This window comes from Neoarius graeffei, chromosome 3, assembly GCF_027579695.1.
Source record: "Neoarius graeffei isolate fNeoGra1 chromosome 3, fNeoGra1.pri, whole genome shotgun sequence".
In the NCBI taxonomy this organism is placed as follows: domain Eukaryota; kingdom Metazoa; phylum Chordata; class Actinopteri; order Siluriformes; family Ariidae; genus Neoarius; species Neoarius graeffei.
The window spans coordinates 8,433,444-8,449,745 of NC_083571.1; the positions used below are offsets into that span (position 1 = coordinate 8,433,444).

At 44.0% G+C, this 16,302-nt stretch overlaps 1 protein-coding gene across 1 annotated transcript in view; it reads right to left on the minus strand.

Moving 5' to 3' along the window:
- Positions 1 to 2,135: 2,135 nt before the first annotated feature.
- The window catches only part of syne1a (spectrin repeat containing, nuclear envelope 1a), a 491,960-nt gene continuing 477,793 nt past the window's right edge, over positions 2,136 to 16,302 (minus strand). The window contains 3 exon segments of the mRNA XM_060915606.1: positions 2,136 to 3,124; positions 10,290 to 10,348; positions 10,792 to 10,884. Coding sequence (XP_060771589.1) covers positions 2,863 to 3,124; positions 10,290 to 10,348; positions 10,792 to 10,884 — 414 coding nt within the window. The 3' untranslated portion in view covers positions 2,136 to 2,862.

The following is a 16,302-nucleotide window of genomic DNA, read 5'->3' on the forward strand; positions in this document are numbered from 1 at the left end:
TACAAATGGAGGAAATTCAAGACCATTGTTACCCTCCCTAGGAGTGGTCAACCAACAAAGATCACTCCAAGAGCAAGGCGTGTAATAGTCGGCGAGGTCACAAAGGACCCCAGGGTAACTTCTAAGCAACTGAAGACCTCTCTCACATTGGCTAATGTTAATGTTCATGAGTCCACCATCAGGGGAACACTGAACAACAATGGTGTGCATGGCAGGGTTGCAAGGAGAAAGCCACTGCTCTCCAAAAAGAACATTGCTGCTCATCTGCAGTTTGCTAAAGATCACGTGGACAAGCCAGAAGGCTATTGGAAAAATGTTTTGTGGACAGATGAGACAAATAGAAATTTTTGGTTTAAATGAGAAGTGTTATGTTTGGAGAAAGGAAAACACTGCATTCCAGCATAAGAACCTTATCCCATCTGTGAAACATGGTGGTGGTAGTATCATGGTTTGGGCCTGTTTTGCTGCATCTGGGCCAGGACGGCTTGCCATCATTGATGGAACAATAAATTCTGAATTATACCAGTGAATTCTAAAGGAAAATGTCAGGACATCTGTCCATGAACTGAATCTCAAGAGAAGGTGGGTCATGCAGCAAGACAACGACCCTAAGCACACAAGTCGTTCTACCAAAGAATGGTTAAAGAAGAATAAAGTTAATGGTTTGGAATGGCCAAGTCAAAGTCCTGACCTTAATCCAATGGAAATGTTGTGGAAGGACCTGAAGCGAGCAGTTCATGTGAGGAAACCCACCAACATCCCAGAGTTGAAGCTGTTCTGTACGGAGGAACGGGCTAAAATTCCTCCAAGCCGGTGTGCAGGACTGATCAACAGTTACCGCAAACGTTTAGTTGCAGTTATTGCTGCACAAGGGGGTCACACCAGATACTGAAAGCAAAGGTTCACATACTTTTGCCACTCACAGATATGTAATATTGGATCGTTTTCCTCAATAAATAAATGACCAAGTATAATATTTTTGTCTCATTTGTTTAACTGGGTTCTCTTTATCTACTTTTAGGACTTGTGTGAAAATCTGATGATGTTTTAGGTCACATTTATGCAGAAATATAGAAAATTCTCAAGGGTTCACAAACTTTCAAGCACCACTGTATACTCAGCAAAAATAAAAACTTGACACTCATTATTTTTCAAATAGTGTTTAGAAACTTTTCTTGAAAGAGTTCTTGTTGTGATTATGGTTAAATGCATTGTCAATGGCATTACGTCACATTCATTCTACTGGTCGGGCCTACGTAGCATGTGCGAGAGCACTGCACGCTAAAATCACGTTTCCACGTGACACAAGTGCCGTGACCTATTGATACACGTGCAATTGATCTCACGGTAGCAGAGTAGAGCGTCATCTCAGAAAAACAAGGTTTTATGGTTAATTATTCGTTAATTTGCAATGCCACGACTGTCAAACATTCAGTGTGAACGTGCCGTTGGCATGCTGAGTACGGGAACATCCGTCACTGACGTTGCGAGGGTTATGGGATGCAGTCGACAGACCATCCGTAATCTCCAGACACGTCTCCATCAAACTGGCACCACAGCCGACCGCCCCCGTCCTGGTCGACCATGTGTGACGTCACACGCAGAAGACCGACAGATTGTCTTGCGTCATTTGTGTAATCGGTTTGTCACTGCCGCATCCACTGGGAATGAATTGTTTGGAGGTCGAGTGACTGCCCAAACCATTCGAAATCGCCTGCGCTCTGCTCTGCATTAAGTTGTGACTCACAGTTTTTGATCATGGACACTGTCGTCGCGTTTCCGGTGGAACCGATTCCATGACCTGTATGCTATAGCATCTTTAATGACAAGATAATTGAATACAATCGTTATTTCAAACCTATTTTCCAAAATGTTCAAATTATTGACTTTGAAACGAGTGTAAAGTTTTTATTTTTGTTGAGTTTGTCTACTATACCACTATTGCACTAGACTGAAGATTGGACTTGGCTGTATTTAAGTGTAGCTTGAAAGCTTTACGTAGAGAACGTCAGGTTTGTGTTTAGCCCCGCCCACCTTGTGTGATTTTAAGTTTTATAATACTGTAAAAGAGGGAATCCATGATGTACAGGTTGGTGGGGGGGGGGAACCAACCCATGAACACAAAACTATGTATATATTAATCAGAAAGGCCTTCTTTACTCTCCGTGTTAGTAAACTGTACACTCATAAATAAGCACTGACAGTTTCATAAATGATGTTTTATACATTTTTTTTCCACACCCTAGTGACCTACTAGTACAGTATTTAGAAAAACAAAAAAAAGCTTGGCTCTTACAGAAGACAAGCAACTATCAGTGATTGCTTAGTGTTAAAAAAAAAAAAGCATCAACCGCATGCCATGATGATTAAAGATTAAAAAAAACCCCAAACACTTAAATAAATACATCTTTAAAGGGCATTCAAATACTTATCAAAATCACTAAGTGAAATTTTATATAGCTTTTTGTATCTCAAATACAATCTTCAAATGAAAAAATAATTTTCACAAAGTTTTGCCGGACGGTTTAAGTGCAGTACCTTAAAATACGCTTGCGTCAGTGCTATAAAAGTCTGATTCATTTCTTCATTATCCTGTTTCCCCCAAAGGATCCTGTTCAGGCTTCGGCTAACGATCAGATCGTCGTGACACTTCTGATTGCAATCAATAATTTAAAGTAAAAAAAAAAAAAAAAACCACAAACAAAAATCAAAATAGCAGCGGTGTTTACCTGTACACGGATAATATTCAAATATTCAGCTTTGGCTAATAGACAGTCTTATGAGCTCACTTCATAATGGCCCGCCTCCTGAGGGAGGGAGGGAAGCGTGTTCGTGTGTCTGGGGAGGGGTTGCAGGGGGACCTCAGATGGGCGGGGGCCCATTGGTGTAGCGCAGCATGGGGTGGAAGGAGCGGGCAAAGTTGTTGTGGTTGGCGCAGCTGTAGTCCTCCTCAGTGATGGGCACCAGACACGCCAAGCCCACAATGAGCAGCAGCAGGAGCTGCAGAGGCAGAGCCGCTCGCAGGACCCGCAGCAGGAAGGGCTGGCAGCGAGCCGCAGCAGCGCCACCGCGTGGCCCGGAAGAGCCACAACGAGAGGAAGCGCACGCAGAAACCCCGAGGGACCTGAACACGAGAGCAACATGTTAACGCTCACCAGACCGCGATGCATTAATGACATGAAAGTAACGTTATTGGTGGATTTTTTTTTTTAAGCAGTATTAATGAACCGAGAAACTACAAAGTAATGAACAAATATTTTCAGTGCTTTGATTCATTGCTTAAAATCAAGCTGATGACAACTAAGTTATTTTATTTTTCTACCAGAACTTTTAGTGGCTCTTTTTTTTTTTCTTTTTTAAACACAAGTTTAATAGGAACTTGTTGATTCTAAGATTCTGGTTCTTAGCTGCAGGAGAGGAACCCAATTCTGCTGTTGCATGCCGAGGTGCTTTTCTGCTCCCCACAGTTGTAAAGAGGGATTATATGAGTTACTACAGTGTCTTGCAAAAGTATTCATCCTGCTTTGTCGCATAACGATCTGGAATTAAAATGGATTTTTGGAGGGTTAGCACCATTTGATTTACACAACATGCCTACAACTTTTAAAGGTGAAAATTGTTTTATTGTGACAGACAATAATTAAGATGGAAAAAACAAAACTGGAGTGTGTGTAAGTATTTCCCCCCTCCAAAGTCAATACTTTGTAGAGCCACCTTTTGCTGCTATTCCAGCTGCAGGTCTGTATTAGCTTAGCACATCTAGCCACTGGGATTTTTGCCCGTTCCTCAAGGCAAAACTGCTCCACCTCCTTCAAGTTCAATGGGTTGTGTTGGTCTACAGTGATCTTCAAGTTATGCCACAGATTCTCAATTGGATTGAGGTCTGGGCTTTGACTAGGCCATTCTAAGACATTTAAACGTTTCCCTTTAAACCACTCCAGTGTGGCTTTAGCAGTATGTTTAGGGTCATTGTCCTGCTGGAACGTGAACCTTCGTCCCAGTCTCAAACCTCTGGCTGACTCAAACAGGTTTCCCTCCAGAATTGCCCTGTATTTAGTGCCATCCATCTTTCCTTCAGTCCTGACCAGCTTTCCTGTCCCTGCAGATGAAAAACATCCCCACAGCATGATGCTGCCACCACCATGCGTCACTGTAGGAATGGTGTTCTCAGGGTGTTGGGTTTGCGCCACACATGGCGTTTCCCATGATGGCTGAAAAGATAAATTTTAGTCTCGTCTGACCAGAGAATCTTCTTCCATGTGTTTGGGGAGTCTGCCACATGCTGTTGGGTAAACTCCAGACGTGTTTTCTTAAGCAATGGTTTTTTTCTGGCCACTCTTCCATAAAGCCCCGCCCACTCTGTGGAGATCCGCTGTGGATCTTTGCAGCTCCTTCAGTGTTGTCTTTGTTGGATCTCTGATTAATGCCCTCTTTGCCTGGTCTGAGAGTTTTGGTGGGCGGGGCCTTCTCGCCAGGTTTGTAGTGATGCCATATTCTTTCCATTTTGCTATAATGGAGCTCTGTGGGATATTCTTTAGAACCCAGCCCTGATCTATACTTCTCCACAACTTTGACCTGTTTGGAAGCTCCTTGGTTTTCATGTTGCTTGCTTAGTGTTGGAGCAGCTCTTATTTAGGGGCTTCATATGAAAGGGGGTGAATACCTATGCACACTCTTGTTTTTTTTATTGTGACACAAACAATAAGATTTAAAAAAAAAAAAATCTAAACAATGTGCACCTTTAAAGTGGTCAGCGTGTTGTGTAAATCAAATGGTGCTAACCCTCCAAAAATCCATTTTAATTCCGGCTTGGAATGCGACAAGACAGGGCAAACACCAAGGGGGACGAATACTTTTGCAAGACACTGTAGATCCTTCCTGGCAAAAAGCTCAAACCAATCTGCTCATTTTCCTCTGACCTCTCTTTTCAGGAAGGCGTTTGTTTCCACCCACCATTCTGTTGTGCGTGAAAACCCGAGGAGATCAGCAGTTTCTGAAATACTCAAACCAACACCCATGCCACAGTGAAAGAAATTCACACTTTGAGATCATGATTTTTCCCGTTCTGATGTTTGAACAGTAACTGAAGCTGATGATTTGATGCACCGTGCTGCTGTCGAGGAATTGGCTGATTAGAGAACTGCATCAAACAGCAGGTAGATAGATGGATGGATGGGTGTTCCTAATAAAGTGGCTGGTGCATGTAGTTCCCTTTCTACTTAAACTCTCATTTCGTATTCATTTAGTCATTAAACGTACGCAGAAAAACGATGCGCATCGAGGCCAAAAATATTTCCGACCACAGCGTAAACATCAAACTGTGAATTTCTGTTCAGACATTTCTCAAAATGCTTCATGCACATGGTCACTTCCTGCATGCAATAAGGGGTTTCAGGAGGTTTGAGCATATTTAACAAGAAATTACAGCTTGATTAATATTTAAAAAAAAAAATCAGTTGGGACTTTGTACTGGTTGTGGTGAGTGGAAATATATCTACTAAAAATATGGATGAAGTTGGCAAGTATGTTTCAAAAATACGCTTTTAAGATTTAACGCTTTTTCCGTTAAACTCGGTGCCGTAATCACCACAGCTGTTTTTGATCATTTTCCAGTTGAAGTCGCCGGTTAATTTTTGGATGCAGTAGCTGATGATTAGAGCTGCTGTTGCACAAAGTCCCAAATAAGTAGCAAAACAATATAATCAGCTCAAAACATAAAAACAAAGTAATTGTTTAAAGATTGAAATAACGACTCCATCGTGTTTCATGTGGACTCTAGAAATGTCTGAGGTGATGGAGGGAGAACGGTGCTTCATCTGAGGCTCACAGTGGGATCACAGCACTGACCGATAATCAGCACTGAACGGGTTACTTTGCTGATAAAAGCGTTTATTTATTTATTTATTTTTAAGAAGTACGGACTGCATGTTGGCGTTGAGTAAATCAAACCAAACCAAACATACTTTCGGTGTTTTTCAGAAACATGGGAATGAAGCAGCACCAGAGTTCGCTTCCACAGTCAGAGGAAACGTAAGAACGTGCCGATGTTGTACCACGTGCTCGGTTATTGTTCAGCTGGTTGTAAACATGGTTAATTAATCAGAAAATAATCGAGTCGCCAGGTCTGAACACAATTTCCATTTCGCCAATTTCCAATTCCAATTTCGCCACCTCGGTTTTTCCTCTCACCGTAGCCTCAGTTTTTCCCCACCACCTTGGTTTTTCTCTCATCGTCGCCTCAGTTCTTTTTTTCCCCCGTTGCCTCAGAGTTTTGCCATGTCGCCTCTGTTTTTTTTCCCCTGCCACCTCGGTTTTTCTCTCACCGTCGCCTCAGGTTTTTTTTTTCCCCCGCCACCGTCGCCTCAGAGTTTTGCCATGTCGCCTCTGTTTTTTTTCCCCTGCCACCTCGGTTTTTCTCTCACCGTCGCCTCAGTTTTTTTTTCCCCCGCCACCGTCGCCTCAGAGTTTTGCCATGTCGCCTCTGTTTTTCCCCGCCACCTCGGTTTTTCTCTCACTGTCGCCTCAGTTTTTTCCCCCGCCACCGTCGCCTCAGGGTTTTGCCATGTCGCCTCTGTTTTTCCCCTGCCACCTTGGTTTTTCTCTCACCGTCGCCTCAGTTTTTTTTTCCCCCCCGCCACCGTTGCCTCAGAGTTTTGCCATGTCGCCTCTGTTTTTTTTCCCCTGCCACCTCGGTTTTTCTCTCACCGTCGCCTCAGGTTTTTTTTTCCCCCCGCCACCGTCGCCTCAGAGTTTTGCCATGTCGCCTCTGTTTTTCCCCGCCACCTCGGTTTTTCTCTCACCGTCGCCTCAGTTTTTTTTTCCCCCCGCCACCGTTGCCTCAGAGTTTTGCCATGTCGCCTCAGAGTTTTGCCATGTCGCCTCTGTTTTTCCCCTGCCACCTTGGTTTTTCTCTCACCGTCGCCTCAGTTTTTTTTTCCCCCCGCCACCGTTGCCTCAGAGTTTTGCCATGTCGCCTCTGTTTTTTTTCCCCTGCCACCTCGGTTTTTCTCTCACTGTCGCCTCAGTTTTTTCCCCCGCCACCGTCGCCTCAGGGTTTTGCCATGTCGCCTCTGTTTTTTTTCCCCGCCACCTCGGTTTTTCTCTCACTGTCGCCTCAGTTTTTTCCCCCGCCACCGTCGCCTCAGGGTTTTGCCATGTCGCCTCTGTTTTTCCCCGCCACCTCGGTTTTTCTCTCACCGTCGCCTCAGAGTTTTGCCATGTCGCCTCGGTTTTTCTCTCACCGTCGCCTCAGAGTTTTGCCATGTCGCCTCGGTTTTTCTCTCACCGTCGCCTCAGAGTTTTGCCATGTCGCCTCGGTTTTTCTCTCACCGTCGCCTCAGAGTTTTGCCATGTCGCCTCGGTTTTTCTCTCACCGTCGCCTCAGAGTTTTGCCATGTCGCCTCGGTTTTTCTCTCACCGTCGCCTCAGAGTTTTGCCATGTCGCCTCGGTTTTTCTCTCACCGTCGCCTCAGAGTTTTGCCATGTCGCCTCGGTTTTTCTCTCACCGTCGCCTCAGAGTTTTGCCATGTCGCCTCGGTTTTTCTCTCACCGTCGCCTCAGAGTTTTGCCATGTCGCCTCGGTTTTTCTCTCACCGTCGCCTCAGAGTTTTGCCATGTCGCCTCGGTTTTTCTCTCACCGTCGCCTCAGAGTTTTGCCATGTCGCCTCGGTTTTTCTCTCACCGTCGCCTCAGAGTTTTGCCATGTCGCCTCGGTTTTTCTCTCACCGTCGCCTCAGAGTTTTGCCATGTCGCCTCGGTTTTTCTCTCACCGTCGCCTCAGAGTTTTGCCATGTCGCCTCGGTTTTTCTCACCGTCGCCTCAGAGTTTTGCCCTCACCGTCGCCTCAGTTTTTTTCCCCCGCCACCGTCGCCTCAGAGTTTTGCCATGTCGCCTCAGTTTTTTCCCCCACTACCGTCGCCTCAGAGTTTTGCCATGTCGCCTCAGAGTTTTGCCATGTCGCCTCTGTTTTTCCCCTGCCACCTTGGTTTTTCTCTCACCGTCGCCTCAGTTTTTTTTTCCCCCGCCACCGTTGCCTCAGAGTTTTGCCATGTCGCCTCTGTTTTTTTTCCCCGCCACCTCGGTTTTTCTCTCACTGTCGCCTCAGTTTTTCCCCCCGCCACCGTCACCTCAGGGTTTTGCCATGTCGCCTCTGTTTTTCCCCGCCACCTCGGTTTTTCTCTCACCGTCACCTCAGAGTTTTGCCATGTCGCCTCAGTTTTTTCCCCCCGCCACCGTCGCCTCAGAGTTTTGCCATGTCGCCTCAGTTTTTTTCCCCCGCCACCGTCGCCTCAGAGTTTTGCCATGTCGCCTCAGTTTTTTTCCCCCGCTACCGTCGCCTCAGAGTTTTGCCATGTCGCCTCTGTTTTTCCCCGCCACCTCGGTTTTTCTCTCACCGTCGCCTCAGTTTTTTTTCCCCCGCCACCGTCGCCTCAGAGTTTTGCCATGTTGTCTCTGTTTTTTTCCCCCGCCACTGTCGCCTCAGAGTTTTGCCACGTTGCCTCAGTTTTTCTCTCACCGTCGCCTCAGGGCGCTTTCACACCGCTAGTCCGATTATTTGATCCACACCAAGCAGTAAAATTGTTACATTGTAGCATACAGACTGTGTGTGGTCTGTGTTCACGCATGCAAACGAACCAAATTGGTCTGAATGACGTTTCGTCATCTTCCGGTGGAAATAAGCGCCAATTTGGCCTTTCACAATGGAGCGACATGGTCGCACACTGTTTCTTGCGCTGGTCATTGCTTTTTATATCGTCAACATTACCCATTTCTGGCAAAATATCCAGTTCCGGAATGAGTCGTGGCTGCAGCTGGAGAACAATCTTCGGATATACTGGATTCACCGAAGGCGTACTGTATAGCGCGCCATTTCAGGCAGAGGAGACGCGCTATTTTCACCAATGCTGTCCTGCTGATGATGAGACGAGCACCTTTCCAAAGACCCACAAGGTATGCTATAGTCTGTAAGTGGCTGCACCCTGACGCAGCTGAAACATCTGTACTGTTGTAATGTCAATTTAATTGAAACTCCTGAGTTGGTCCAGGTTCGCGTTCTCACCAGAGTTTGACATTTGGTGCGGAATCAAGCAGACCGAGACCACCCCTTTTTGGAGGTCTCGGTCCGCTTGATGCTTTCACACCGACGAAAACGAACCGAACTAAGAGCTTTTGGTTCGAATGGACTGTTTAGTGCGCACCAACTGCTGTTGGTGTGAAAGCACCCTCAGAGTTTTGCCACATCGCCTCAATTTTTTCCCCTGCCATGGTCGCCTCGGTTTTTCCCTCACCGTTGCCTGAGTTTTGCCACATCGCCTCAGTTTTTTCCCCTGCCATGGTCGCCTCAGTGTTTTGCCACAGTTTTTCTCCGTGGCCTCAGTTTTCCCCCGCCACCTCAGAGTTTTTTCCCACTGCCACCTCGTTTTTCTCCCACCGTCGCCTCAGAGTTGCTCATTAAGGATAAATTTATTAGTTGATATGTTTAAAATCTATATTTTTCTCTAAAGCTGCTTTGCGATAAGGTTAAAAGCGCTATACAAATAAACTGACTTGACTTAACGGCTTTATTCCACTGTTGCATTCTCAAATCCGATTGGCCGGAGAGTCCCGATTTCATTTTCTACAACCGACAGTAGTGCAGCTGCAAATCACAGGTTTATATTCACATGCTTATTCTAATACATTTATCGTTTCCATGGTGACTGCTCATTCACAGGGACTTGTACAGTAGATGTGCCACAAAACCTTGCATAATTGTAGATATGATGAAGTTTTCTGGGAAGCCATGTCCTAATGGTTAGAGAAGCAGCTTTGGGACCAAAAGGTTGCTGGATTGATTCCCTGGGCCAGCAGGAATGGCCGAAGTGCCCTTGAGTAAGGTACCTAACCCCAGCGGCTCCCCGGGCTGCTCTGGATAAGAGCGTCTGCTAAATGTCTGGAATATAATGTCATGCTAAGTTCGTGTTTGATAACCTCCTGCACTCTCTGCTGAATCGGTAAAGAGGAAATGACCGACTTTAAATATTTGTGGCCTACTTTATCATGCAGTCTGTTGCACGTAGCATTTGTGGACTGACCGAGGTCTTGATATGACGTGTCCCATGCGAATTTGGTGCGCGAGTGTGCGCTGTGTTTTTTTTCTTTTTTCCTCCCTGAACCAGAGCTTGAACTATTTTACTGGAAAAACCACACCACTGAAGATAAAAATGACCCTCTTTCCAAGATCTGTGTATATGATGTATTCATCATCATCCTCATCATCATCACGGTTCTAGAGTCCAGGAGACAGGTACCTGTGGCGCGGCAGGCCGGATGAGGATCCTGCTCCTGACACATTACATTTGCTCCGTAGCTGTTGTGCAATGAGCAAAGGGAGGAGGGAGGGAGGGATGGAGGGAGGAGGGGAGGGTAAAAAAAGAAAGAAAGAATGTTTCAGTCCAAGCAAATAAAGACAAAGCTTGTGGTCACAAGCAGAGGCATAAAGCTGGCTGTCAATCATACCATCAATAACAACGGAAGCAAAAAAAAAAAAAGCAAAGGAACTCAGAAAAGTGAAGATGATTCTGTGTTTAAAAAAAAAAAGGGGGCTCAAGAAAGCCGGCTTTCCAGAGCAGACGGGATTGAACTCGGAATTGAGTCTGAGCTGGAAAGCCGGAGTTTTCTTGTTCTCCAAAAAAAGAAAAAAAAATGTTTACGCAGAACAATACAAAGCGTCCATGCGGGTCGTCTAAATCTGGGTTATTTATTGACTCCCACCGCTGATAAATAATCAGAAGACGTGAGAGACTGGATTACCGTGTGATGTTGAACAGGAACGCTGACCACAGACACGGGACTGGCTGACCCTGACGTGTCCACGTCGTCGGCCGCAGACCAAACGGACGGCACCTGAGAGGCAGAGCGTGAGCATCATCATCAGCGAATCACTTCTCAGACTCTTTAAAAATAAAAAACCCACCTTTTTATTATTCTGCATTTTATACACGGTTTTGGGAGAAAGAAGAATGACAAAAACCAGACTAATCTTTCCAGATGTAATCTATTAAGGAAAAAAAAAAAAAGAGCGAGAGAAGGACATGATGGGACTAAAATCCTAAAAGCTAACCTGGAATAAAGACACGACTTCACGGCTGCTTCTGAATATTTAGAAGCCCTACGTGACCGTGTGCTCAGGATGCTCCGCCCACACTCATACACCAACTGTATTCTTTTAGATATCAGTGTTACGACTGTGGTCATAATTTGTGCTTAAAAAGTTGTTTTTTGTAATACTTTCAATCTGATAGATGATTGGTTGCCCCACCAGGTCATCAGCTATAAATACACCCAAGATGGAGGCAGACGGGCATTTCCTCGTCTCATTTTCCAACCAACCACACATTCGATTCCTTTTCATCCCCCGCCCAAACGAAGCTCGGCAGGAGATATAGAAACGGGTTCTGTCTGTCTGGTCACGTTTTCATTTCTGGGCCGTATCTTTAAAACTACTGAAGATATATCTTCATGAAACTTTGTGTCAGAGGTGGACAGTGACGAAGTACATTTACTTGAGTATCTGTACTTTTACTAAAGTTTCCAAAAAAAAGAATACTCATGACTTTAACTTCACTACATTTGAAAGACAAATGTACTTTTCACTCCACGACATTTCGATCAAGGTCCTCGTTACTCGTTCCTATGAAGCGGCTTTGAAAGTGGATGTTTTTTCTTTTCTTTTCTAAAACGTGATTGGTTTTCCCGCAGGTGACACCGAGAGCCGATCAGTAAGCACTAGGGTCACGTCACGACCATAGACTGGATAAAATCAAGATCAGCGTTATTTAACACGATCAGTTGATGGCAGAATGGAAGGAGGCGGTTCTTCTGGAGAACGGACGCACTCATGGCCCATGAACCCATGTTTGTTTTTTTGAAAGGATTAAAGAGTCGTTTCGTTTTAAATGTTTGCTTTGTTTGCCGAAAACGAACCACATCACTATGGAAGCAATTTTGTGCCAAAATGTTCATACAATAATTTTGAAATATCAAACGAAAACGACAAATCAAAATACAAAAAAAAGAACAAAGTCAATTTTTTTAGACCGGCAAACAAATTTTGTGTAATCGTGCAAAATATCAGTCTATTACTCTTCAGAAACCTTTTATTTTTGTTCCGCGTCTTTCTCGGTTTTGTTTGACGTAATTTATTTTGGTTGCGATTCCAGCTTTCTCGTTTGCGCTCCCTGACTTTTTGCTTGCAGTTTTGGCACAAACTTCACGTGTGGGCGGGCTGTCCAGGAACGCATTCCCATTGGCTAACTTGTGTTTGACTGACAGCTACGCTCAGCCATTTCCTACTCGGATTTTGGCAGACTGTTTGACGAGTGACCGATCCATTGACGATAAACAAGGATGGAGTGGACTTCAGTGGCGACTATGATATTGAATTTACACTTTGTTGAATTAATTCAATATCATAGTCGCCACTGAAGTCCACTCCATCCTTGTTTACCGTCAATGGATCGGTCACTCGTCAAACAGTCCGCCAGAATCCGAGTAGGAAATGGCTGAGCGTAGCTGTCAGTCAAACACAAGTTAGCCAATGGGAATGCATTCCTGGACAGCCCGCCCACACGTCGAGTTTGTGCCAAAACTGCAAGCAAAAAGTCAGGGAGCGCAAACGAGAAAGCTGGAATCGCAACCAAAATAAATTACGTCAAACAAAACCGAGAAAGACGCGGAACAAAAATAAAAGGTTTCTGAAGAGTAATAGACTGATATTTTGCACGATTACACAAATAATTTGTTTGCCAGTCTAAAAAAAAATTGACTTTTTGTTCTTTTTTTGTATTTTGATTTGTCGTTTTTAGTTGATATTTCAAAAGTATTGTATGAACATTTTGGCACAAAATTGATTCCATACATCACGGCCTCCAAAAACTAGCCGTCCGACCTGCGGAAGCATTAGGGTGCATCAGTTGCCCCCTAAAAATGAAAAGTTCCTCCGATCATGATGCATTTTTGTTCCTTTTGGTAAGAAAACACACTGGGTGAAATATTTTGACAAAATTCAAAAGTTTAATGGCGGCACCCGGAGCTCAAAGTTATGGAAAAAGCTGCTATTTTATGACAAAATTTCCATCACTTTTCATGAAACATTATGGCACCTTATAGAGTATACCAAATATCTTAGATACACATTTTTAGTCCATATTCTAAATATATTATCAAGCACAGTTTGAGTTTTAGCTGTGCATTGAATCATTGTTCAACTACTTTTAAACAATACAAATGTATTATGAATCACATTAATGCTTCTCAATCCCTTGCAAAGGTTCTTAACATGATCTCTGGCTCACAAGAAATCAATAAATGGAGTCCAACATTGTGATTCAAACCTTACGCAAAAACATAAAATAAGCGTTTTTTTTGGCAAAAAATGAACCTCATGGTGCCACCATTAGACTTTTGAATACGGTCAAAACATTTTACAGGATGTCTTTATTGGTGAAAAGGAACACCCAAACAAAACTGCATCAGATTTTATGAAAGTGAGGGCAACTGATGCACCCTGGGAAGCATATTGAGGGATGTAAACGTTTTATTCCAAGAGAAAGCTTGCAGTGAAGTTGTCTGTGCTTTTAGAGCTCGCGATAACATTGCAATAGCTATGCAGTCTGGTTAGTCAAATGACTTTCTATTGATTTGCCCGTCAAGTTGCCGTCACCTTGTCCACGGCTAACGTTAACACATAGCTAGTTAGCTTGGACACTGTTAGTTAGCATGTAAAAACAGAGTTACGCTAAAGTGAATAACGTTAACTTATCTGAAGTGCTTTCAGAAATGTGTTTTAGCATAATCTTGCTAAATAAACAGAATGTAGAAATCTTTATCTAGTAGCGTTAGCTGCCGAATATGATTTCGAGTTTGAAAAGAGTTTGCTAGCATGTCAAGTGGAGCGTCACTGACTAGCTAGCTTAACGTTAAACCACCATGATACACAGCATGTGTTCATTTTGTGAATTCACATTTCTGTCTTTGGTAACGGCGTTAGGTTTTGTAAGCGCTGTGGCAATAATACAACGATGCGTTGAGAGAAAATGTACTTTTAATACTTAAGTATTTTTAAAAACCAGTACTTTAACTTAAGTAATGAAGTTGGGTACTTTGTCCACCTCTATTTTGTATACATATCAAGCAACATCTGAACTGGTGCCTTTTGGATTTTTGAAAAAAGTATTTTTCAAATTTTCACAAAAAAAAAAAAAGATTTTGACTTAGTTTCTAAGAGCAATGCTGGTTTCCGGAGCGTATATACAAAACTATTCACGATAGGGATTTGAAACTTGGTATACATGTTAACAAGGTGATGCAGATGTACCTTTTCATACTGAGAAATCTGGATTTTTCATGTTTCCATGGAAACAAGTTCAGACTTAGTATTTCAGGTTAGTCTTAGGGGTAGGCTTCGTTTCTGGAGCAGAACTTGAAAACTATGAGTGGTACGGTCTTGAAAGTTGGTATATGTGTTGATTTTATATATACGCCTTAATCCCGACACGGGCAATAAACAAAAAAAGAGTCAGAGTCCCTCTGAGCTCATGGCGCTTCATCCTGCGGATTTCAGAAATAAGGTGACGCCAACCGCGGTGGTCCTGGATAACGTCTTTCCATGACTCGAGAGCGCCCCCCTGTTTCAGAACATCCTCTAGGGTGTCTTTATATCTAAGACGAGGGCGCCCAACTTTTCTTACTCCTTCATTTAACACTACATACAGGAGAATCTTTGCAGGGCGGTCATCTGGCATGCGTGCAACGTGCCCCAGCCACCGCAGTCTGTTTCTGATCAGTGTAATCTCAATATCTGTGGCATTGGCTCGATCTAGTACTTCGTCATTCGTACATGTGTTGATTATGTAATGTATATGTGCCTTTTGATACTAATTTTTAGCTCAGCTGGACCAAAGGTCTGGTGGGTTTATTATACCATGGGCTGCTGAGGTCGGTGTAAAGAGGCAGGGTTGGTTTCCTGCAGCAGAACTTGAAAAAGGTGACAAATAATATCTTGAAACTCGGTGTATAGTTGGTATATAGGGCGGGGGATACAGATGACGCTGTCTTCTTGTGTATTTTCCATTTGTTAGTGTCGGTTGGGGTAGCAGGGGTGGATTGCCAGTTTTACTTCCCAGTTAAGACTTTTGTTTTTTGTTATTTTGGCCTTGGTCCACCTTGAAGTTAAACCCAGGTGGTTATATTTTTCAGTCACCTCTGGAACCACAACCGCCACCCACCAAATTGAAGTCATGGTCATCTTCGACCCCGAAGGACGAACATCATCATGTTTATGTAAATAAAAACACTTTTTATCACCTTGAACTTGGGGAAGATGGGGCCTATATTTCATGTTGTGTCTCAGATACCCCTAGACGGGGCATAACTGTAAGGATGAACAGAATTGACACTATTTTCTTGCCTGAATCAACACAGCCAGTCGTAACGAGTTACAGTAGCTAGTTAGTTACTCTCTAACTTTTACATCAACTAGCGGAAAAAACCGCGAAGAGCATGTCCGCCTCTCGATCAGGAGATCGCGAGTTGTACTCGTGGTCGGGTCGTACCATCATAAAAATAGTACCTACTGCGATGTGGGGAGTCAAACTCTCGTGGTTACCAGAGGGCACGCCCCCACCGTAACCCTAGCTGTATAGATGAGAGGCCGAGGGCTATGGAAACGGAGATCGGCGCCGCCCAATTGCATGGCGCAGGAAGGACTTTAGACTCTTTAGAGTGGAATAAAACGTACAAACTCACGAAATCATTCATTTCTGACGTTTCTTCTTTCACCCCCCCCGCAGCTTCTTCGTACATCTAACATTAGTGACATCGTAAATTGCAACGTATATTCTTTTCACACCACAGCCGGCCCGTCTGCACTCGTCTGATTGATAGATGAACCTTTTCGATCAGTGTTTTTTTTAAAAATATATTTTGTAAAGAAGAGCCTCGTAAGTCCCAGCGTTAAGAGCGTCCAAATTACAGACAACTCGTCCCGCCATAAAGCCTACCATGTTAAATACGACGGTTCGTAATAAAGAACGCACAGGAAAACATTACGCCGCTTCAATGGTTGGTCGGAGAACATCGTCCACCTTGGCGAGTCTGATCACAATGCTGTTGGACTTGAACATGGACAACCTCCAAGCCCTTCCGCTCAGAGTAGGTAGCCGTGCACCTGCACGCTAGTAACCATGGTAACTAATTGATTGTCACTCCATCAGACCCGCCTCCTGGCTCGGATTGGTTGTTTTGATTCAGGCACGGTAGAAT